At 39.7% G+C, this 25202-nt stretch overlaps 1 protein-coding gene across 21 annotated transcripts in view; it reads right to left on the reverse strand.

Moving 5' to 3' along the window:
* The window catches only part of nfasca (neurofascin homolog (chicken) a), a 209465-nt gene that overhangs the window by 81599 nt on the left and 102664 nt on the right, over window positions 1-25202 (reverse strand). For 14 of the 21 annotated variants that reach the window (XM_078170957.1, XM_078170934.1, XM_078171178.1 and 11 more), the window contains 4 exons: window positions 24033-24096; window positions 9813-9988; window positions 2605-2622; window positions 626-731 (listed from right to left, as the gene is read on the reverse strand). In XM_078170957.1, coding sequence (XP_078027083.1) covers window positions 626-731; window positions 2605-2622; window positions 9813-9906 — 218 coding nt within the window. In that variant the 5' untranslated portion in view covers window positions 9907-9988; window positions 24033-24096. Of the gene's footprint in view, window positions 1-625; window positions 732-2604; window positions 2623-9812; window positions 9989-24032; window positions 24097-25202 lie in introns of those variants that run through there. The other 7 variants (XM_078171090.1, XM_078171064.1, XM_078171189.1 and 4 more) reach the window with 3 other exon arrangements.

Here is a 25202-nt window from a genome sequence, read left to right on the forward strand (position 1 = left end):
AGTGGCCATTGGAGGAACTGCAGTTTTTGGCACTAATGCACTGGCTTCATGTTTTAGCCTTGGAGGTGGATGCTTGGAGCCTACACATGATTGAGGGGATTACAGGAAAAATGCACACACTGACTGACATATTCCTCCATTGTTTTATGACATTTCTCGTGATACACTATGGCTTCTTTATGACATACTAACACTTTACAATAGTATTTATTATAACTACTGCCTCGGTTTACTTATCAGGAGCAATTATAGGGACACTGTTTTGGAAAAGAGCTGTTGCTGTTGAATATTTTAAATATAATCTTTGATATCAGTAGGCACCACAAATTAAACCTCATCCACTGTAATAGGGTGAAGACAAAAACCTCCATGTAAAATATGAAATAAAATGCTTATTTTATGATCAGATTACGCAGCCTTGCTAGTAGCCTAAGTGATATGATTATTCTAAAATAGAAATATAAAGCTAATAATAAAATATGCTGTGTAGCCACCTTAAACATATCATCTGCTTGTGTCCCTGCAATTGGATCAATTCCTTAAAACTCTAAGTAATGAGCAGAGGACAGATAAGTGAGTGTGTTGTGAGGCTGTGTGCATGTGTGTGTGTGTGTGTACTGCTTACGTTGGCACTGGGTTGCCCTTGGCCTCACACTCGATGATGATGTTATCTCTGGGGTCAACAATGTAGTCCTTCACTGACTGTTTGACTATAGTTGGGGGCTGCTTTACTGTGGGAGGAGGGGAGACACAGATAGAAGGTTACAGGACTATAGCTGTTCACACATAATGCACACACACACACACACAGTGCTGCTTTACTTCCATTTGAGTGCACTCTAGACAACATGGGTTTTCATTTACTAAATATACCAATTTACATGAAGCTTTCAGACAGACAGCTCCAGCTGATCCAGAATGTCGTTGTAACAAGGACCTCAAAGGCTCAGCATATAGCTCCAGTTCTCAGATCACTACACTGGCTACCAGTTTCTGACAGAATCAACTACAAAATTCTATTGCTTGTCTGTAAATCGCTGAATGGTTTAGGTCCAAGATCTCCTGACCTAGAATTATACAACTCGCAGACCTCCACGTTCGCCTGGTTCTGGGTTACTGGTTGTTCCCAGAGTCAGAGCCCCACTACTGTCTGTACATCCAAAAAAAGTTCCGAAATTAACGCTAAATTACATAGATTAGGTTTAAGCACGTAAAGTTATTGTGGTTAGTCTTGGGAAAAGAAACATGACTCAGAGTTCACACAGTTCCATACACTGGTCTCATGGGGGAAGGTCCTGTGCTCTGTGACCCATCCACCATCCCAACCAATGTCCTTAGTGGACCAGTTGAGACCATTTCCTCCATAAGTCCCATCAGCATATTGGTCATGTGATTGCTACCCTCCAACATACGTGGCTTATGCATGAATTACTGGCTGATTATTTTGTGGGATATGTACAAATTTTGATGCATTACTTTTCCTAGGAAAACGTACAAACAGTTTATGAGGACATCCTGCACTTTTCAATTTTTTCCATTTACATTTCCAATGATTCATCTTTTTTTCTTTATTCATTTTTTATAGATCAGTTCAAGCTTGTTCTATATTCTGATACAAGAAATAAATAGATCATAGTTTCTACCTCCCCAGCTGTGTTCAGTCTATTATGCATATTTAATGGCTCATCAAACCCCTCAGCAGCACAGACACACCACACAGCCAACATTTCTCTGCCCTTTTGCATTTCCAGCTCACTGAGCCCTGCAGGGGCTGTGCATCGAACACTGTACACAAGTGCACACACACACTCACACATACTGTACACACAATACAAGATAACAAGCACTTCAGAGGGCCAGCCGCCTGCTAGATTAAAGGAGGAGCTTGATGCTGTAAAAGAAAGCTCTATGACTGCACTGAGAATGAATTCCTGTCAAACACAGAGGACGGAGACGAGAGAACAGTTTCACTCTGTAATTGAAGCTATTCCAGCTAATCTCATCCACAACTGAGAAAGGACTGTATTATACATATCCCTCATGTTGCTATGGCAACCATAAGAGTATTTAATAGTATGCTTGCTTGTGATAAAAGCCAAGCTATGAGAGATAATTGCTATGGAAATTACTCCTAGACGTATCAGCTTATTCCACATGCTCCGAGACTCACATTCTACAAACTAACTTTGAACTATCGATGCTGTATTGCTATGTGATGCTGTTATTCCTCGGTGTAATTCATATGCACATACTGCTTCTTAAAACCAATGATCTATTTTATTATACCTTTTTTTTTTTTTTTTTTTTTTAAATCACAGATCTCTTAATCTAACTGGTCAGCAAGTGTGTCCCACAGGGTTCAACTGGTCATCAGCAGAATCTTTTCTGAAATCTACTCTATCAGTGTGTTTCACCTCTATGGAGCAAGCGTAGAAAGAACCTGTAAATAGCAGTTGTTGAGTGTGTAATGTTCGGTCTTTTCACAGTCAAATTGCTTGCAGCTTGCAATGCCACTGCAGCATTGCAAGCTGCAAGCTAATAGCTATAAAATGACTAGGAGGGATAGAAACATTAGCAGTGACATATTAAAAAAGAAACACTTACAGTCTTGCAGGATCTTTGCTGTTAGTCCAATGTAAAGCCAAAGAGAGACAAAAAGAAGCATGGACAAATTGTAATGTGATTGTTAATCATATTAGAGACATATAAACATTTATAGTATCATGTTATGTTCAGCTCAGTGGTTCCCAACTGGTACCGTGCATTAGGTGGTTCAGTTTAGTTAAAGAACGTTTTTTCTTTAAAATATTATTAATTTTCCAGAGCAGTGCTTCTATTTTTAAATAGCATTTTTGTCTTCCTGGAGGGTAGTGGTGGTACTGCCTATGACTTTACAATACAGGTGAACACCACAGAACACCATAGAACATAATCAACTGTTTTACTTACACTGAAGACAAAATGGGAAATAAAAAGTATTTTGCAGCAAAGTGCTGGTCTGGGTTTGTCTTTCTTAATTATTTGCAGCACTGCAGCTGTATGGCGTTCCTTTAATTAAACCTTCTCTTGTGATATGGTCAAACTAAATTACTGCCCAACGGTTGTATGCCTCTGCACACCAGTTACGTTTCTCTTATCATTTACGTCCATGTCTGTGAAAACATGGATGCTTCACACACAGAAGATCTATACAATTAGCTCAGACTCAAGGTGAACACCTAAGATTAGTGTCACCAACTCGGTGTCTGACCAAATGTCTCACCTTCTGTTCCCTGACATATGACACTAAGTAATGGCCAGAAAAAGTGCTTTATGCTGAATATTAAGATGTCACGGTGAAGTTAACCTTTGACCTTTTACATACAAAATCATCATTACAACCAATTAGACATTTGTGGGAAGTTTTGTCATAATTAATTCTTGAGTTATGGCCAATATCACATTTTGTGAGGTCACAGTGACCTTGACTTTTGACCTTTGACCACCAAATTCTGATCAGTTTATTCTTTAGTCCAAAGGGACATTTGTGTCACATTTGAAGATATTCCCTCACAGTGTTCTTGAGGTATCACGTTCACAAGAATAAGAAAGATGAGGTGACATTGATCAGTTTATCATTGAATCCAAGTATATGTTTGTGCCAAATTTGAAGAAATTCCTTAAAGGCATTCTTGAGATATTGCGTTCACAAGAATGGAATGTACAGACATACGGACAACACAGAAACACAATAAAATAAAAATATAGCATTGTTTCAGTAATCTGATTTAGTTGTTTTAGTTTCATTTTGTGGAATCAAATTAAAGAGGTATAGCACAATGGGAAGTACTGATTGGATCCACTGGCCTGTATGCGTGGACTGTGAACTGTTGCTTGAGGGGAAATCTGAACCTTGAGGGCGGACCACTTGAGAACCAATACTACAGATTACAGTGATGTTATGAAGAGTTTATGTAATAAAATATCTAAATTAGTTGCTCTAAACATGTAAGAGAGAACTGTGATCTATAGAATGAAACAGAGGACTGAGGACTCACCTGTAAGGAGTTCCCATATCAGCAAACGGTGAGCAGTACGGAGGAGAAAGACAACACACATGTAATGCTTTAGACTGTAAATCAAAAACTTTAACACAGTGTCATGCTGTTTATTTCAATTGCAAATAACTGAGTAATAACAAGGGAAGAAACTGCCTTTAAAGCTTAACATACTTGGCTGTATTTGGGAGGCTAGCACATGTTTAAAGTTGGCACAGGGCTATATTAAGTTTATTTTACTACTGATGTGGGTGTTTTTATAATTTAAAAGAATTTTTCACACATGCACTATTGTATTGGGCACTATGATAAAAGCAGAGAAGTCTATTTTTAACTTGAGGCAGCACATTCATGTTTTCTCACCCGGCCAACTCACGAAATCTCTCACAAAATCAAAGACACCAGAGAGACTAAAGATCTACTGTTGATGAGCTCAGCTTTGTCTGGGTGGATTGCTGCTTACTGCTGGCGAGGAGGCAGTTTGTATTTCCCTCTGACTTTCATTTCATTTCATCTCAGTAAGTGGGATCATGACTCACTCTTCCTCAGCAGCCAGATTCTGTATGTGATTCAAATGAGTTTTGGTTTCTGAAGGGCCAAAGGAAAGTGAGGAGGTGGACTGGGTTATAATAAGTTGATTAAATGAATGTCAGAAAAAACTTTTTTCCATATTGCATCATTTTGTCCACTTTGGTAAATGCATGATTAGGGTATAAATCTCATTTATGTTTGTGCAGTCATCTTGTAATGCATGCTGGATATGATTAGACTGGCTTTTTAATTGACAATCTGAAATAAAGTGCTGCAACACAATTGGTAGAAGATTACAGACAGATTACATTTGTACATTATTTTGTAGTGGATATGATGAAACTTTACATTTCAACAACACTCTATTATCATGTGGTTAGGTTTAGGCACAAAAACCACACTGTTATGGTTAGGAAAAGATTGTGTTTGAGCTTAAAGACAATGAGTTTTCATGGCACTATCCCAGGTGGAAACGCAGCGATGTCTTGGTAAAAAACAGTTGCTTTCTGTGACACTATCCCCATGGGAAACACAGTAACAAGTCTATAAAAAACATCCACTTTGCTGGCTAAAAAGCCACTGGGGAAAAATGACAGGTTACAACCACTTTTGTTGTTTGTTGGACTTGAACAGTAGTTTGCAGCTTGGTAGGCATCTCACTTAGGTGTCAGGCCATCCACCATCCCCTACACGTCCTGATGACAAAGTTGGTTCATATAGTACATCACTTTTAAAATGTTAATATGATGCGTATGAGATGTACAAATGTAACTTATCAATGGTTTGCATAAATTTACAATGCCAACATTTTCTTCTGTCAAGTGAGCTGTGTGCTGACTGATAACAACAGCCTGATGAAGGACAGCTCTGACCTGACAGTGAAGTGTGTAACGTTGCTTAATTCAGGTGCATGTGGAGACACTGTAATGCAACACTAATAAGAATCTATTCAACTGGAGATCAATCTTATTTAAGCAAATGCTGTTAATGTACAAAACACCTGCATGTGTAGATATTTAGTGGTAATATGGACTTGCCAGCCTGTTTTTGATTTAAGCTCCTTTCCCACTGACAAAGGAACACACACACACACACACACACACACACACACACAATGATAAAGTGACCCTGTGTCAGCAGCTTGACCTTGTGCATGACAGACAAGCCCTGATATAAGGTGTGTGCGGTGCGTGCATGTGACCACACTTGGAGCTGTGCTGCTATTCGCTTTTGTGTGTTATCGCCTACATGTTTTTCATATTTAATCCATTGAATAATGATGAGTGTGTTCTGTCAGCTACAGTGTAACTCCACAGACCTTTATACTGAACTGACATTCATCAAATGCACTTTAGATGTTAATATGTAAAAATTGAGTGTTTGTGTGTGTGTGTGTGTGTGTGTGTGTGTGTGTGTGTGTGTGTGTGTGTGTCCTGTAGGGATGTGCGGAAAGCACTCATCAATAAAGGTCAGGAGTGCAGTTTGCTGTGAAGCAGATAAGGAGACATAAGGAAAAGAGGGGGATGGGACTTCTCATTCTGTCTACTGAATTAAACCATCAACACACTGTGAAGCATGTAATCCCTTAGTTGGCTTTGACAAAAAGCTACAAGGGAAGAGTGTCATGCTTAGTGAGCCATTTAAAAGACCCATATTTACATTGTTTTTGCAACTGTGCCTGAATAATGGAGAGCTAATAGAATGCCATAAACCGATTCAAATTCCCAGCCCAGTTGACAGAAATAAATACTGACATTGTACATTTCTGCAAACCACGAGTACCTTACTTTTTCATAAGTAGAGTAGTAATTGAGCTAACTTTGTGATCAGGAGGTGGAGGGGATGGTGGATGGCATCAAACCTAAGTGAGACACCTGTGAAGCTGTCGACCACTGTTCAAGACCAACAAACAAGAAAACCCATTTGTTTTTTTTAGCAAGTTATCACTGTGTTTCTAGCGGCTTTTTAGGCACCAAACATGGGTGTTTTTTAGGGATCCAGTGCTGTTTTTCCAGCGGGGATTGTGCCACTAACCCTAAACCAGGGGTCAACAACCTTTACTATCAAAAGCCTTTTCCAGCCAAAAAAATGTTAAAAAATCTGTCTGGAGCCACAATACATTTTGAGCATTATAACGATGGCAATGCAGCCTATCTAATCTACATTAGCCTATCAACATTCCTAAAAGGTCTAAATGAGCAGTCATTAATATATTTTACAATAAAGAAACTACTCTGCAGTTGGCTCTTTGGGATTATTTGGTACTTAAACTTTGCAGAATTAGTGGTGAAAGCAAACAAATCTGTCCAATCACTATTAAATTCTCTATTTTCCTTTGTTTTCCATTTTATTCTAGATGTTTTCTTTTTTGGATTTGGAATCAATAGCTATCCTCACTATGGAGGCTTAGCCATCACTATTGAGATTTGACAAATTTATGAGAAGGCGCCAGGCTGTAGACTTATGACGCAGATAGTGGATGAGATGTTACAACATCTTTTTTATGCACACAGGGTAAGCACACAGATCTTCTGGTGAGTGAGCTGTGTGCTGACAGACAACAACAGCCTAATAAAGGACAGCACTGAATAGACAGTGAAGTGTGTAATGTGACTTATTTTAGGTGCCTAACTGCATGTGATAATAACGTGATGTTTGATACTTTAAAACATAAAATGTCATCTATGTGATGATGGTTAAACTGAAGTATTTTGGAAAATGTTAGTCCAACCAAGTTAAAACAATTTGCGAGGGAGATCTTGGCACATTAGTCAGTTTGGAGCATGGATGCCTTTAAAGCCAGGGACAAAGAGATGAGATCTGAAGCAAAAGGTAAATATAGTTTTTATTAAGGTATAGCAACTATTATTTTTATTTTTTTTTAAAAAACAGCACTTTATTCTGATGGAGACCTGCAGGTAATAAAATATTAGTTGCGAGCCTAAGCTTGGTTTATGACCTTGTTTTCCAGATCTCATCCCTCCAGATTCAGAGATTTGTTCGTACGCATTTTAAGAGACTCTGTTTTTGTTTTGTTTTTTTCATTTTGCACCAAAAACAGTGTGGGGAATACATTTAGGAGAGGTTACTGGGTTTAGGGGTTTTATCCAAATGGTCTCAGTTGGGCAGGGTGTGTGCATATGTGTGTGTGTGTTTGTATCAGATCAATAGAGCATCATAAGTCCAGGGTTGAAAGGTCAGGCTTATAAAAAAAACAGAGCGAGAGACAGCGCCATGGGGGGGCTGAGAAATAGAAGGCAGAGCAGCTGACGGCTGACTGCTGTGTGTGTGTGTGTCAGTTGTGTATGGGACATATAGGCCAGGTGTCCTTGGTGTTCTCTCAGTATCAAATCATTTTTCATTGTGAAACATTCATCTTTGCTATGAAAAAGGAGTATGTTTGTTAGTGTGTATGTGCGTGTGTGCGTGTGTGCGTGCGTGCGTGCGTGCGTGCGTGCGTGTGTATGTGTGTGTGCGTGTAGTGCAAGTAAGGAGAGAGTCCTCCCTTCCTTCTTTGTGCTTTTGTTCCCAATCCCCTCAGGAATCTATTTAACAGCAGGATTCAGTCAGGCTTTTATACTTGTCATAATGGCAGGTATGAGAATGTGTATGACTGTGTGTGTATTGGATGCATATCTATATAATATAATTATATGTGCATGTTGGAACCAATGCAGACCCATCATCTTTGTATTTGTAGTGAGGGAGCCACCCAGTGAAACACAATTACCCAGGGATATGATGCAGTCTGTTCACATGATAATCACATGTTAATGTCCCCACTGCCACAGCTCTAGCAACATTCTTATGGTTTCATATTTTCAAAATAAATGCTAAAATATTTTGAAACCTGTCAACACATTTTGGCTTCTTATTGTGTGTTAAGACTTAGGGATGGGACCATTATTTATGTGTTTATTTAGAGATTTTTACATCATTTTGTTGCTTCCAACTTGTGTTCCTTACGTACTTAACTCCGCAAATTCAAATTTTTGTCCAAGTATGTATGGTTTAGTGTCACAATGCTATTTTCGTGAGCCCTTCTAAAAACATTTTAAATAAAGATCAGATTTTTATAGCATTTGTTGCTGTTGTTATATCTGAGCATTTTGGTGGTCTAGTAGTCTGAAACACAAACCCTGCACCCCCAATGTACCCTGTTTGAGTCCAGCAGGGGACTGTAGTATGTAGGGTACGATGTTGGATTCTTTGATCCAATACACCAATATATTACAACGTATTTGGCCGATAACCGATACTGATATTGATATAGCCACTTTTTTTCCCAACCTAATTTCAGTGATCATCAAGTCTTCTTTGTAGTGAAATTAACATCATGTTATGCATGTATGCTCTTATTGTAATGGCTCACCAGCAGATGGAGACATGAAATACAATACTTTTCAATTTATATGATATTCACTCATTGAACTCACAATGAATGGATTTACAAAATGTGTCTCACTCGTGATAAATTCTAAAATTATCAGCCCTTTACAAAAGGGCTTGAAGCAACGACTTTTAGGCAAACCTGCAAACAGCTCCTTGTTCTGTGTCAGCTTATGTCAACAGTATGCAGTTAAAAGAGTTTGTAAAAACCTGAGCTAGAAATGGTTGGCAGAATCTGACTCTTAGGGTTGCAACGGCATAAGATTTTCACAGTACGATAACCATCTCAGAAAATACCTCTGTTTCATCACATCACAGTATTAAAGAATTCATATTATCATCAGTCAGTATGACCCTTAAAGGAATGAAAATGGAAGAGTTATTGTTGGTTAAAAAAAAATACATTTTAACACTATAATTGAGACTTGAAACCATTTTGTAAATGGAAGTATGTGTAAGTCTCCCCTTAGAAAATAACTAAAAACAAGGGGAGAGTCTAAGTCAATTGCATTTTTTTTTTCAGTGCTGTAGATAAACAAATGCACACGGTTTGATAACTCAATTTATATATCATGGTATACCTTGAAACCTGTATATTGCTGCAACCCCACTGACACTGAATGGAACACAATAACTACCTTAATATTACCATTTGCTTGTCCAAAGTACTGTTTTCCAGACAGCGAGTCAGTGGGGCTGCAGCAATCCCAGCAGCACACATAAACCAGAGCCCTCTATCTCAGCCAACTTCTTCGACTAAATAAACTGTGTCATAGTTTTTGGTGCAGCATTTGTATCACCATTTGCTGTAACATATTGCCTTAAAGTGGATTTGATGATTGCTGAGTGACTTACGGTCTTGTGGGACTTCAATTGGTGCTGCTTCATGCCACAGTAGCAACAGTAATGACACAAGAGCCAGGGCCACATGGCTGCCCTGCCCCAACATCTCTCTCCCTCCGATTGGCCGGCCTCGTCCCTCGCCTCTCCTGACTGGCTAGGGCAGTTCTCCTGACAGCCGCGCCGAGGACCTACGAGCAAAGACCCAGAGACAGTGACAGATGGTTAGGATGAAGACAGTGTAGTAGACCACACTGTATATCTACAGTATGAACTGTCTGTGTGCGTAGGTAGGTGTGTAGCTGTGTTTATATTCTGGCATGAGATTGTGTGTCGTCTCTGGCCTACATTCACAGCTGAGTCCCTTCATGGCTCCCTGGAGAGATCAGCCTAGAAACAAAGCCAAGGAGGAACTCTGTGGCACTGATTCTTGAAGTGGGATATGGCTTCAATCACAAGCTGCTTTACAGTAAAATGTTCCAATCATCTGCCCAGAAATGATGATTGATAATGTTGAGATGTGATTGATGGAATGATCCCAATGACACAGTGTCTTTGCTACAATGTACAATTGTAAGATCTTTTAACTTAAAGTTACAAAGGGGTATTTAGGTGCTTTATAGGACTAGGAAATATATTATATTACTACTTATCATCTCACCATATATGGCACTTTAATGACAAGACATTTTGGCTCACAGGTCTCATATATATGTGAATTCCCAAACTGAATTTATATATCTTAAATGCTAAATTCTTTGAGCATATGTTTTATTTCAAAATTTAAAAGGCAAAATCCATCCATCCATTTTCATCTGCGTATCCAGGGCCAGGTCATGGGGCAGCAGGCTGAGCAAAGTACTCCAGACGCCATTCTCCCACGCAATGCTTTCCAGCTCCTCCTGGGGCACCCCGAGGTGTTCCCAGGCCAGATAAGATATTTAATGTTGTTTAATTATGTTTTGGGTCTGCCCCGGAGCCTCCCGCCAGTTAGACATACCTTGAGAAGCTCTAACGGGAGGTGCCCAGGAGGCATCCTGGTCAGATGCTCAAATTACCTCAACTGACCCCTTTCGACACGAAGGAGTTCTACTCTGAGGTCCCTATGAATGTCTGAGCTCCTCATCCTATCTTTAAGGCTGAGCCCAGCCACCCTACAGAGGAAACTTATTTCAGCCACTTGTATCCGCAATCTCATTCTTTTGGTTACTACCCAAAGCTCATGACCATAGGTGAGGGTTGGGACGTAGATGGATCAATCAATCAAAATCATTGCCCTCTTGCTCAGCTCCCTCTTCACCACAGTAGCCGCATCACTACAGACAGCGTGCTAAACCACCTATCCATCTCACGCTCCATTCTACCCTTACTGATGAACAAGACCCCAAGTAATTGAACTCCTTTGCCTTGGGCAAAATGTAATTCTACAAAACTAAACATCACCATGGGAGCAAAGATGAATGTGTTCCCACTCATACCAAGCTTACAGCCCCGTTGCCAGAACAAAATATTGGAATTGTAGGTGTCTGCAAACCCTGGATATATTAAATCATCAAGATTTCTAAAGTGACGTAGTATATGAGCTGACTTTGTCTTTGGGAGGTGGAGAGGATGGTGGATGGGATGTCACCTAGGTGACATGCCTGCCAAGCTACAGACCACTGTTCAAACCAACACACAACAAAACCAGGGATTGTGCCCCCAAAACTATGTTTTTTAAGCCCAAACATGATCTTTCTTAACCATACCCAAGTAGTTTTTGTTCCTAAACCTAACCACATGTTAACCACAGCACTGTTGAGATGTAAAGTTTCAATGTATCCGCTACAAAATAATGTAGAAATGTAACGTATCCGTGGCGTGCAAAAATGTACAATGCCAACATTTTTTTTCTGGCAACTGGGTTGTTCCTTTGGCTTTTGCCTCATACCTCTTTCTGGCCTCAGCTACAATGATGGCACTGAGTGGTAAACCTGAATAGGAGCTTGAGACTGATCTCGCAGGAGCTTGTAGGCTGGTGAAAGCACAGACATTACATCCATGTTTTTGTAAACTCAGTGGTTTCAGCCCTTCTTCCTGCCACATTATTCAGCAGCGAGCCCACAAGCCAAAGATTTCTCATTTACTCCCCACCACCTCCACATGACAGCCAGGTCTGTGTACTGGCAACCATGGCAGGACCACCTGCCCACTGTTAATCCCTGTCCCTCATGCTGCCATCCCCCACCAGGATCAATGCTTCACTCTGTTTCAAATCACACCACAGCTCAAAGCTATGACAACAGGATCAATTTTTAAAAAAGAAAAAAAAAAAAAAAAAAAACAGGTGGGAGTGTGGGGGTGGGTGTTTACCATAAGGTTGCCATTTCATATCTCCTGGAAAATATGGGAAAATGAGGGCGGTGAATATGACATAACATAAAGGACAGCTGAGGTATTGAGGAGGGCTGAGACTGCACTGGGCACCACCAGGCCACTGTATGAATAAACAAAGAAGACTGAACTTGTATCCCTTAATTTAAATGTTTAATATAGTTACAATTACCTCAACGGTTATAATTCTATTAGTATAGTTCCAAAAATAATACATTAATATAATTAACTCATTGTATTAATTACAGCAAGACTATTAAATCTTTGAAAGAGGAAACATTAGTCCTCCTTTTATAAATGAAAAGCTGAATGCATAAGCAATTAAACGCACCTTCACTCAGTACAGTATAGGGTTTTACTGCTACAGCTTCACTTGGTGTGGTATGATCAGTACCTAATGGTGGCTAATCGGTGTTGAACCTGTGCCATTTGTATGATGTACCTCTTTAAAATGAAACTTCATTTTTTATCTTTTTTTTCCCAGCATTGTATCTAATAACACGTGTTTACTGTAACTATTCAAAATGTGTAGAGGTCAGTTTCAGGCTGTTTTATTTATTTCTTCATCATGTCTCTCAGTGGAACATGGGCCATATGAGTAACGGAGTTTTTAGTCTAGCATTAGCAAATACACGAAATGTAGCCACATGCTTTTAGTATGAGAACACTAAGCACCTTCAAGTAGTTTAGCAAAACTATCATTGGAAAAAAAAATGACAGGAGTGACTTTTGGTCTTCCCATGGCCTTCAGAGGACTCAAATGATACTACCTCCTGTTGATCACGTGACTTGTGTAATGTTCCAAATTTTTTATTTAAATTTCTAATTATCATAGTTCATGGTGATGTGTAGTGTTATAGAGTGGGGCTAAAATAATAATTATTATTATTTTAAGTGTTGTAGGTAGTTTTTATTGAGGTTTTACAATATGTATCAAGAGACACCTTGCTTGATAATATGTATAATATGTATTATACTGATACTTTGAATGCATAAATATGCATGCAATGTCCTGTGCACTGCTGTAAAGAGCCCTTTGTTGACTTAAAACAACTTTTCTCTACTACTACTGTGCTACTGTTACACAGAGGTTTGGTCTCATGTTTTAGCATTTACCTTTTATTTATTTTATTTTTTTTTTAGCATCTATTCATGAGGATGAAAATTAGCCTTCAATGTCACTTGGGCTGATTTACAGATTTTTTTTCTGTTTTATGTTAATAAAGCTGTCCAGCAAAATTACAAAAACTCCCTTAGAAAAGCTAAAATGATACAAAAAAACAAATGTTTTGATTATTTACTAATGCTTTACTGTACAATAATCAGCATGAAGCATATTAGCACTGTGAAGTTACATTAGAAGAAGTCTATGATAACGCTATTTCCTGATGATCATATAAACTGTTTTGCTCAAAAAATTGATCCAAATCAGCCTTTTTTACTTTAATTTTGGAGCTGTGAAATAACAGACTGATTTCACAACAGAGGGGACACAACAGCTTTTTGGCCTCGGGGCAGCAGTCAGATTTCACCCAAAACCTGCAAACACCTACCCTACACACACACACACACACACACACACACACATTATGCATAAACCATCTGGTGGTATGTCAGTCCAACGCTATCCAACTAAATAGCTAATCTGCCCCTGGGGATTTACTACCCCAGCATAGGCTGGCATGAGGTGCCAATCACACACACACCACACACACACACACACACACACCATGCATGGATGCAGATGCACGGGGAAGTACAGTACATGGTCACACATGAATGAAGACGCACCCCGACACACCCTCATCCTGCTCAGCACACGCACACACACACACACACACACACACACACCACACACACATATCTCTGTAGCCCAGCTGTTATGAAACCTGAACCAGCATCACCCCATCTCTGTTAATTACTGAACTCTTTTTAGAAGATACAAACACACACACACACACACACACACACACACACACCAAAGCACACCAGAGGAGAAGAACAGTAAAAGGAAGGGATTAGGGAAAGAGCATGCCACACAATCCACTATGAGCCTTAAAACAGAAATCTGCTTTGAATTGCAGATCTGTTCCCAGCAGAGAAGTCACAGAGAGAGAAATCAAGATAAAGAGGGAAGACAGAGGGAGAGAGAGACATGGACAGAAAAGAAAGAGAATGGCAGTGAAAGCTCTGAAATAGGTCAGTGTTTCTTCCCACGTGTGGAACCTTCTCTACACACTGCAGTGCATTATAAATGACGGCACACAGTGATACTCTGAGGCTGAGCGCATATGCAGGCGAGAAAAAAGGGTCAATGAACGTCATATACTACATACTACACATTACCTCACATGGCAGTGGAGAATAGCATGTATACTGCTGGCTGCTAAAACCTGGGACCTATTTTACAAAACTGATATCCAACTATTTTTACAATCTAATCACAAATGTTGGCAGAATCCTGCTTCACAAATGTGAAACATATTAATATTGCAAATAGTTTTTCAAGCCCAGAATTAGCTGCCTTCTAATTAGACAAACTCAACAGGATAAAATGGGGGTATGTTGTGCTCAACATCTGTTTTCGTTCCCAGTGCCCCAATAGAGGGTTATCATGCAGGCATTAGACCTTGCCAGGAGGTGGATGGTGGAAGTGGCAGACAACGCCAATGGTATTACAGATCACAGACTGCATAAAAAATGGAAGAGGCCACCCTGACGTCACCCATTGGTTTGTGGACTGCTGTTTTAAAGCCCCAAATTCAGTATTTTGGCTGCCCCCATCTTGGAATTTTGGAGCCAAATGTGACCATATTTGGATGAGAGGGTGGAGCTGTGGGGGAGTGATGAGGTGAATCTGACTGAGAGGACACTATCGGCAGATAACCTGTCACTCAAAGTGGCCAAGCCCTTAATTATGTATAATTTAAGCCTTAAAAAATGAAACCAGGTGAGTTATATAAGTATTCAAGTATTTTTGGCACTTCCATGTTGGCTTCATTTCTCAGCCCCAGAAGCTGTCGCTTAGAGGAGACATGTGGTTGTCTACACTCTTCACTAATGGTGGGTTCACTCTTAATGTGAAGCAAATTTTAGTCTCGAGTTACTTACAAATATATGGACTGTTTTTTTTAAGGATTTTGTAACTGGCAAATTTTCGCTTTTGTCACCTGTGCTAACAGTTCTACTGAGGAAGGCCGCTAACGGCTAACTTGGTTCATAGTAAACCACTACCAATAGCTGAAATCAAATAATGTGAACATGGAGGCTCCATTCCCAGGACAATCTTGTACCAAACAAACTTAAGTTACTTAATGCAATTAGTTAAGAAGCAGCTCAACAAAATAGCATATACGAGTCACAGACACATACTTTCAGAACTTACCATGTAGTCCTATGGCTTCGTTCACTAATTTCAGAACTCTCTCCTTTTTTGTTCAGTTTCTGTACAGTACTGAGAATGGGCCCTTTCACACTGCTTCTTCAATGCAGGCATTTCCTACCATTATGCTGTCTTACTGTTCTGTTTAAAAGGTACAATCGCTGAATGAGGGGAACAGAGATGTCTCACCCTTAAGCCAGCATCAGAGGAAGTAACAGTGCAGAAATGATGTCTGTATAAATGGAACAGCCAGCAAGATGGGATCCTGGGCTGCAAAGGTGTGACGTTTTGATGACACGTTATGCCTTCCATCGCTGGGCGATTTAAAAAGTAGCTGATAGCAGTTAGCAGCTAAGTACAGCAATTAAAAATGTCCGCAAACTGGGAAAACAATGAACTCCAGAAGCTCCCTCCCCTCTGAGCAGAGGATGAGATCAGCCGCCATATAACAGGGACAGTAAAAGATTGTTACTGCCATATTATGCCATTGTTATAGTTTATAAAGCACTGCCAACATGTATGTTATATGTCACACTAGAGGCCAAAACTTGTGTTACATGTCACTCCCATCACGCCTCTTTTGATTCCACAATGCTGGCAATCTGTTTATAATCACACACTGAAGCAGCAAGATGCTGACATTGTTTGGTTCTGTGTAAAAATGTAAAGGAGGCATGAACAAAGGATTTCGTAGCAGCTCTATAGCCTGATCTCTGTATAAAAGAGGGCTGTTGAGTCATAGAGCTACGTGTGTCCACAGACAGCGACAATAAGTTTGTTCTTAGGAAAATCTATACAAGATCTCAATGCTGATGGGCTTTAGTGACACAGCATCATGCAAAGTTCTCGCACTAGTTGAAAAAGTTCATCTTACACAAATACACAAATGGCGCATTTTTCGGGTGTACCTGTCATTTGTATTGCCTGGTGTGAAGTTGCATCTTTTGATTGAAAGATCTTTGTATGTGAATGCCCCGCGAAAAACACATTCAGTGTAAATACATCATAAAACCAAGAACCAAATAGCGCTATACCAAAATCAGGAGGACACTGGAGTTAACACTTGTTTTCAATCTGGCATTCTTGCAAAGCCTTGCTCGGTGTCAGTCACAAAAAAATGGTTGTGGCCCTGATCATGGCAGTGGCTCCAAAAAGTGGAGGATCAATGTGCAGGTCAAAGGTGTCACAGGATAGTGTGGGGGACACAAACATTCGTGCACAAGTGCTGCACAGAGCTGGTGGGTTTGGTTTAGCTTGCTGCTCTGACAGTATGGTAGTGTACTAGATTGTAGGTTGTTTCACATTTCTAGTTGACACAGTTTGGTTTACACATGCTGGGAGACAGACAGACACACACACACAAACACACACTAGGTGACCTAAAAGACTAGTTGATACACAGCCAGGTCAGAGTTACCTTGGTTTAGCCTGAGGTTCACGACCTCAGGCACACATTATCATCACACACACAAACACACACTGAGTACTTCTCCTAACATTACATCAAAGAGTGCATCACAGAAGCCATTAGACAAATGGATGCAATTTCGTCTGGCCTCTCCTTCTGTGTCCTGTGCTACAGGCTCTAACAGAAACAGACTGGCCTGTTGCAGGCTATTTCTAAAATTAACATGTTAATTTGTGCTATGTGTATATAGTGTTTTGTGTATCAGTGAGCACTGCTTAGTGACCTTCCATGAGTTTGGCCAGAAGCACGCTCAAAGTGCAAATCATGACACAGAGCTTTAAAAAAAAAACATGTTAACCTACTTCTAGAAACTGCATTAATTTGCTAAATGAGACAGCTAAGACAACTGTTCTTCAAATATTATACAACTTCTTCCTGTATTTCAAATGAGAGTGGACCAATGATATCTGATCATAAATGTAAGATATTACATTTCCCAGTCTTGTAAGGACAAATGGAGACTAAATCCATTCATCTTAGGACTAATTTTCTTATCACAGCCCTCATATGTTTTATTTGTCCTAAAAGAGGGAATTTAAAATGCAAGAGCTAAACAATTCCTAACCATCAAATAAACTGTGAATGAAAGCATGATAAGCATAACTGTTATAGCTACAAATACAAGGCAAGGTAGATCACATATTGAAGACACTGGAGTACACTGTAGACTTCTAGTCTAGTCTAGAGACTAGTCTTTAAACATAATGTACAGATGGATCTATAATTGTCTTATTTTTGTCTTTTACTGTCATCATTTCCTTTAGCCGTGTGCAATCACACATTAAGTTCATTGTTATGTTTCCTCTTTGTTCATGCAGACAGTGCATTCCTATTCAGCTATGCCCATCCCCAACACAGTACACACAAACACTCACACAGCCAACTGCCGCTATCCCATTGTTTCCATTACTGTGAGATTCCATTAGAGTCGATTTGGATATTGCTGGGTGCTAATGGTCCTCTACTGGCACAAACACAATGGGTAACGAGCTGAGGAGGTGAAATGACTAGAATTTGAGCGTGTATTTTAGTGTGTGTATATGTGTATGTAAACATGTCCTAAAACTGGAGAATCCCTCATTTCACACTTGAATTCCATTTAATGATTTTGCGTGTAATTATGCTTGTAGAGTACACATGAATTTTAATGCCCATGCAGATAAACAAGGCAAGTTTGTATCCATGTGTGTACATGAATGCTTGTGTTTGTCTGTGCACACCTTATCCTTGTTCTGCTTTGTAATAGCTTAAGTTTAAGCTTTGCTACTTCTATTTCCTAACTGCAGTTTTCAACTCCTCGAAAAGTAAACACCGTGATTCTGTCACTTAATGCAAAAAAATATATAAAAAATGGGAGAAGTCAACTGGCAACATATCCTTATAAGACAGTTTGTATGATATCCTAAGGCAAAGAGAGGATTTCCGCACACTTACATCTGTGCAATACTTCACTTTATGATATCCTAAGAAAATGCACACACAGCAGATCATATAATTTGCTCCCCACAAACAATTTTAGGTACTTTACATTAAGTTCTGTACATAAACCTTAACATAATGGTACAGGTGTTAGGTTTGAGAAAAGAAACATGGTGAGGATGTACCTTAAAATGATTCAGAGATCACTCAAAAGTTCCCACGGTTCTGAACACCTGTCTCCTGGTGAAAGTCCTGGGGGTAAGTCCTGTGATATGTGACCCATCCACCACCGCAATCTACGTCCTTGAGGGACTAGTTCCTTAATCATTCCTGTCAGCGCATTGGTCATCTGACTAAAGCCTTCCCAAATACATGGGTTAGACAATAAATATGTCATGATCCTGGGTTTGTTTGTATTCTGTTGTCCTGTGGACTTTGTTTGGGAGTTTTCTGTTTGTGTCTTGTTTCATGTTGTTCATTCATGTTTAATCTACTTCCTGTTTTATTTTGTAGATTCTCCCCTCATGTGTCGTGTCTGGTTTTACTTCCTGTCTTTGTGTGTTTTTGCGTTTTTTTGCGTTTGCGTGTTTCTGTCACACCTGTCTTGTTGGTCCCTCCCTGTTCCCAGAGTCCTCCTTTTCACACCTGTTCTGTATTGGTCTTGTTTGCTCCACCCTTGTTGTTAGCTAATCTCCATTTCCCTCCGTTTGCCCATGTCTTCCTATTCCAGCTGTATCTTGTCCTTGTGAATAGTTTTATAATAGTCTGTATATATACCTGTGTGTTTCCCTGTTCTTTGTCAGTTCGTCTGTGTTGATCCTGTGTTCCTCCTGGGTGCATTCTTCTGACATTCCTGTATTCATCTCTGCGTTATTCCTGTGCTCATCCCTGTTCATCATGTTTTTCCCGATTGGTTTTTATTCTGTTTTCATTTGGACTTTGAGTTGCATGCCTATACTGAATGTTTTCCATCGGCTACATTAAAGCTCACTCCTTTTTTTAGAAACTCAGACTGTCTGTTGGTTTGCATTTGGGTCCTCCTCTGAACTGACACATGACACATGACTCATGATTACATGGGATATGCATAAATTTTGGTCCAGTACTTTTTTAGGAAAACATAAACATAAAAAAAAGTCCATAAAAAGCTTGCAATTGGAAGTTCATATTTGTAACTTGACCATCAAAAATGTGTTTTTTGCAAATAATTTATCTATTGGACAAGAGCACTGCACTTATCGTGTATGTCCACCATTATTGCCAATGGGCAAACTGCAAAAATCATGGGTTTACAGGCATCCAAAAATTTAGTCTTTACACTGATGATGTAATTATTCCTTCATTTCAGGTCCTTTACTTATCACTACAAGAATGCTTTGCTGTTGTAACATACTCTGTCAGAGCAAACTATTTGGCACAAGGATCAGTTCATTTGTAGTGATTCAGATCTGAGACAGTTATGAGGCATTTATGTCAATTTTCATTATTTTCAAGGGGAAATCATTCCTACAGGATAAACCATGAACAGCACAAACTATTTGTCAACTTTGTACAAAAGTTTCAATAATAGTATGGATTTTTTGAAGTGGGTTGTATGAGATACTTATCCATAGTCAGTGTATTACCTATAGTAAATGGTGGTCGGCACACCCCCATTGGAGCAGCACATAGTACCACCACAGAAGCTGTGCAATGTACTGCTGTGGACGGGGGCAGCATCAAATCATATTTTAGACACCGAAAAAATGTCAATATCAGTTTAAGCTATATTTAGAATGTTTACCTCTACCTTAGAGAGCCCTTCCAATGGGGAACTGAAGCCATTATCTTTTCTCTCTTTAAAGCCACCAGACTCCTTTGATAAATACAGTAATTCTACCTTGCAGAAAACAGGAGTTTCTGGTCTACTGCTTCTTCCATGGGTGAGTTACTTAGGCCCAATCCCAATACCCCCCTTGATCACTACCCCTTAGCCCTTGGCCCTACCCCAAGCCCCTGCCCACTAACCCTTGGCCCTCGAAATGAAGCAACAAGGGGTAGGGGTTGAAATCTTTCCCTAGGAATTGGGACACCACTCACTATGTCACCGCGTCGCTTACGTTCAGGCATAAGATAAGATAAGATAATATAAGATAAGATAAGATACACCTTTATTGATCCCACAATTGAGAAATTCTAGTGTTACAGCAGTCAAGGGTAAAGAGTCAAATTAAAGATTTCAATATTTAAAAACTTAAAAAACTAGGCATGCAGAAAAAAGTACAAAAAATACAAGAAACAACAATAAATAATAATAATAATAATAATAATGAGCAGTGGATAAAAAGTGAGCAATGGATTAAAGTGAACATATTTAGTGCAAAGTGAATACTGAAATACGTAACTATTTTAAACAGGAAGCTGTGAGCCATCTACATTTCCAACCGGCATCTACAATGGAGTCTCCAGTTGAGTTCATTGTACCGATCGCGTTTGCATTATGCATCATGCTTCGTTTGATGAACGACAGACAACAGGGGACTTCTGCTAGCTAGATAGCTAGCTAACCAGCCAACATATTGGGACTGGCCCTTAGTGTTATTGTGTGACTTTTATTGGTGTTTTAAAGGATTAAGTTGGAATCACCAAAGTCACACAATAATACAAACTAACTAACAGATAAAACCAGCAACTATCTTGTAGTACAAGGGGAGTTGCTGGTTCGATACTATATTTGGCAAAGGTGTCTGGTGGCTTTTAAGAGAGCATAGACTGATATGATGGTAATCACTGTCTGATGGCAAAGTAAATCTGTGAAAATATTCTAAATATAGCGTACACTTTAACTCACAATGATTATTGCATTTATTCTTCAGGTGGCTAAAATACGTTTTGCTGCTGCCCTCATCCACAGCAGTACATTGCTCTGCTTCTGTGGTAGTTCTCCTGCCTGCCTGGGGGTGTGACATCACCATCAAAAAATCGGGGCTATCCCTTTAATTGTTGGTGGAGGGCCACATAATTAACAGTTAATCGATACTGTTCCCCACTTCTTAATGTGACATACAGTACATTTAATCCCACTTCTTATACATTATAAATTCACTGCATGTAGTATATAAAGTGAATGTAGGTCATACAGATCTATGCTACTAGAAGTTAGCATGATGAAAAGGTAGGCAGTTAAGATGTAAGTCTGGGTGGATTTTTTTCATGTAAACCCTCTTTCCCTCTTGCTGAAAAAGCTTGTTCTAAATACAAATCCTGAACATTTCTCCCCTGTTTTTTATTGCTCTGAGACAGTGGCAAAGCTGGAGGCAAAACACACATTATCTGTCCCCCCAGCCATTTCGCTGACCTCCATATATACCACCACCACCACCACGGCATCACCAGTTCTGTTGTACAAACACCCCAAAAATAGCCCTACATCCATCACACACAATTACCCTCAGCACCACAGTACTCTCATAGCTGCTGGGAGCCCTGCTCACACATAAATAAATACTGTATGTACAAGCAAGCCAGTAGTCAAAGGAAATCACAAACTAGTAAGCAACTGCACAAAGGTAATACACACATAAGGCCTATTCACACAGGAGTAGTATTACCTGTGGACCTCTAGTTGTAATTGTGGAGGTCGTCTGTGATCTTAATCTTGAGCAAATCCACCATAAAACCTCCACGGCAAATGACCTACCATATTTTGCCATACACACAGGTCATGTGATAATATTAGTCCTATACAAATCAGCATTATGGTGATTTGGGGTCATATGCAGGTTTTTTGTTTTATCTGTTCCCCTGTTCTGCCTCTTTCCCGGTCGAGAATTTTGGGGACTGTGTAAGCAGTTATGAATGAAAGTTTGACAGCATTTTGGGTGCAGGAGGCTTATCTCAGTACACAACATAGAGACCCATTCACAGAAAAAGCAAGCTTGAATCCATCTAAAGAGTGAAATTTCCAAAGATGATGGGATGATGAGACGGATAAGGTGAAAACATGTTTGTGTAACTCACATTAAAAAAAGAAAAGAAAAGGAGGTTAACACTGTACATCTACACTAGTGGTGCTGTGTAGTTTTTTTTTTTATGGGGGAGGTCATTTCTAAATCACATTAGGTCCTCTGGTAATACTAGTACCATGTGAATAGAGCTATACCAAGACACCAGTGTTTCATTCTCTTCCTGTTAGCTGGTGTCCCTTCCCCACTGAAATCACATCCACTTACACAAAAATCATGGATAGACATTTAACAGCACACCTTTCTGCAGGCAGGAAATGTTAAAGGCAAAAGAAGAATCAGCCATCAGCAAGCCATGTCAACAACTTAAAATGAGGTTAAGTTTAATATTCACCAGCTGAATATTTATAGGAGCTGGGTGATTGGACATTAAGCTGTGATTTTCAGATGATGTGGTTTTGTAAAGGCTCTTTTCTGATAAGTCAGAGGTAAGGAGGAGCACAAATTATTTACTTGTGCAGGTCACAATTATGTAGGCTACTTTTTGTACCATTTGGGCAGTTTCTATCAATAAGACATTAGGATAAATTCCCATAAATCTGCAGCTCCTCTCACTTGAGTAGCGACACGCAATGACTGATGACTTATAAATGGTGAATGGACCTGCACTTGTATAACACCTTTCTAGTTTTCTGTAAACACAAAGAGCTTTTACACTACATGTCACATTTACAGTACCCATTCTCAAACACATTCATATGCTGCTGGTGGCTGAGACTACCATACAAGATGATACTTTCTAGTCAGTTAAACATTCACGTGAGCCCTTTGGAGTTTGATATCTTGACTGGAGGAGTCGGGGATAGAACCGGTAATCTTCCAGTTAGAGGACAACCTGCCTCCTCCAATAATGACTGATAACTGATGACCAACAAAACCAAATGTCATTTCAGTTTATCACAACTAAGTAAAAACTCTTTTTTCCTATTCCAATTATTATTCTGTCACAGCTGTATGCACCAAAATTCATACATATCCCATGTAATGATGGGCCAATTTGTGCATAACCCATGTATTTTGGAAAGCTGCAATCACATGGCTATTGTGTAAAGAAGATAAAGAGAGAGGCAGTCCCGAGCTGGCCCTTGGAGACCTTACTTTTATAAACCTAAACTCCGTAACTTTATGTTCATTATGTAAGATTACGTTAAGGACCTAACGTCATTTCATGGGGCACTATTCCGTAGGATATCATACAAACTGTTGTGTGTGGGCATTTCCATAGGATATGATATGAACCGCTGTATGAGGAAAAACTGTTATAAATCTGCTCCTATGACTAAAAAACCTTTGGCATGTAATTTAACATTATTTAAGAGACTTTTATTCCCAATATTTTTCAGTACAATTAGTTTGCCCTAATTAAACTGATTAAGACCAACTTCTATATGCATGTATGTCTACATAACTGTACATATACATATAAATACACACACACACACACACACACACACACACAAAACCCTGTCCTAAATGAGAAATTAGGCTATTTACCTGACGATTAGGCAGCTAGTGAACTCTGTACAGTCCATTCTTGTGAATACTCATGTCTAATGTGCAGCACTGATTGAACAGAAACACTGACTTACGTTCACTGATGTGGACAATTAGCTTCCGTCTGTCCACCCACTCTGTTGTGACCACTCAAAAGACCTGATGAGACACAAAGACAACAAATAAACAATACAATAACCTCTTGAGTCCTCTTCAACAAACAAATGACCACACACAGTTTCTTTATCAGTTTAAACAGGAAGCATCACACCAGAGTTAAACAGATATGGAAGCCATGTATGCTAATAAATTATTCCAAACAAGCAATATCTGAGGTCACTCTGACTGGACCCACTGACAGGCTATGGTGTACAGTAATACTGAATATGTTTACAGCTAAACCAGCTCAAGTTTTGTGTGCAAAGAAAGACAGTTTGCAATAAAGTAAGTCTAAAGAGAAGACGCCAGAAAGATGTGCTGACTGCTCATTAGTGGGTGTAAGTCTGAGTGCAGGAAGAAGCAGTAAATACGGCAGAGCAGACAGTGGCAGCACACACACACACACACACACACACACACACACACACACACACACACACACACACACACGCCTTAGGACTGTCTGCAGCAGTGTTATTTCTTCAACTATGTGTTTGTGCTTTCAAAGAGCTCGTCTGTACGCCAGCCGCTGCCCTCAGGATCACAGGATGCTCTTTCCCTCTTCCTTTGTATCCTTCTTGTCTGTGTTGCTGCTGCTGCACATACACAAACCAACACTGACACACAGTCTGCCTGGAGGTCTGTGGAAAAGCATTTAAAAAAATATAAAACACTATCTTTAAACATACATCACTGTATGTATAAACAGTTTGCGCTACAATAAGAACAATGTTTCCGTCAACACAACAAAACCAAACTCTACTTTAGCGGCTAATGTAGCTTTGAGAATCAAGCTGAGATGAGCAGAGGCCCAACGCAACACAGTGTAAAAGGCTGCCCCTATAATGACACCGAGGGCATCCTTACCTTGACACAGAAGGGGTCAGCGATTAAGTCACATGACGACTTGTGATTAAGGAGGGGTCGGTAGTAAGGTTTAAGGCCCTGACACACACTGCGTTGCCTCTCATCGGCCTTTGTCAACATTTTGATGGCTGATTTGGAATGTTGAATCAGCGTTGGCAACAGTGGAGCAGTTCAGCTCAGCGCACAAGAAGAGAAACAGAATTGAGGAAAGTAAACAAAAAGCAAAAGTCAAGAGGAAG

Source organism: Epinephelus lanceolatus, chromosome 1 (assembly GCF_041903045.1).
Source record: "Epinephelus lanceolatus isolate andai-2023 chromosome 1, ASM4190304v1, whole genome shotgun sequence".
NCBI classification, from domain to species: domain Eukaryota; kingdom Metazoa; phylum Chordata; class Actinopteri; order Perciformes; family Serranidae; genus Epinephelus; species Epinephelus lanceolatus.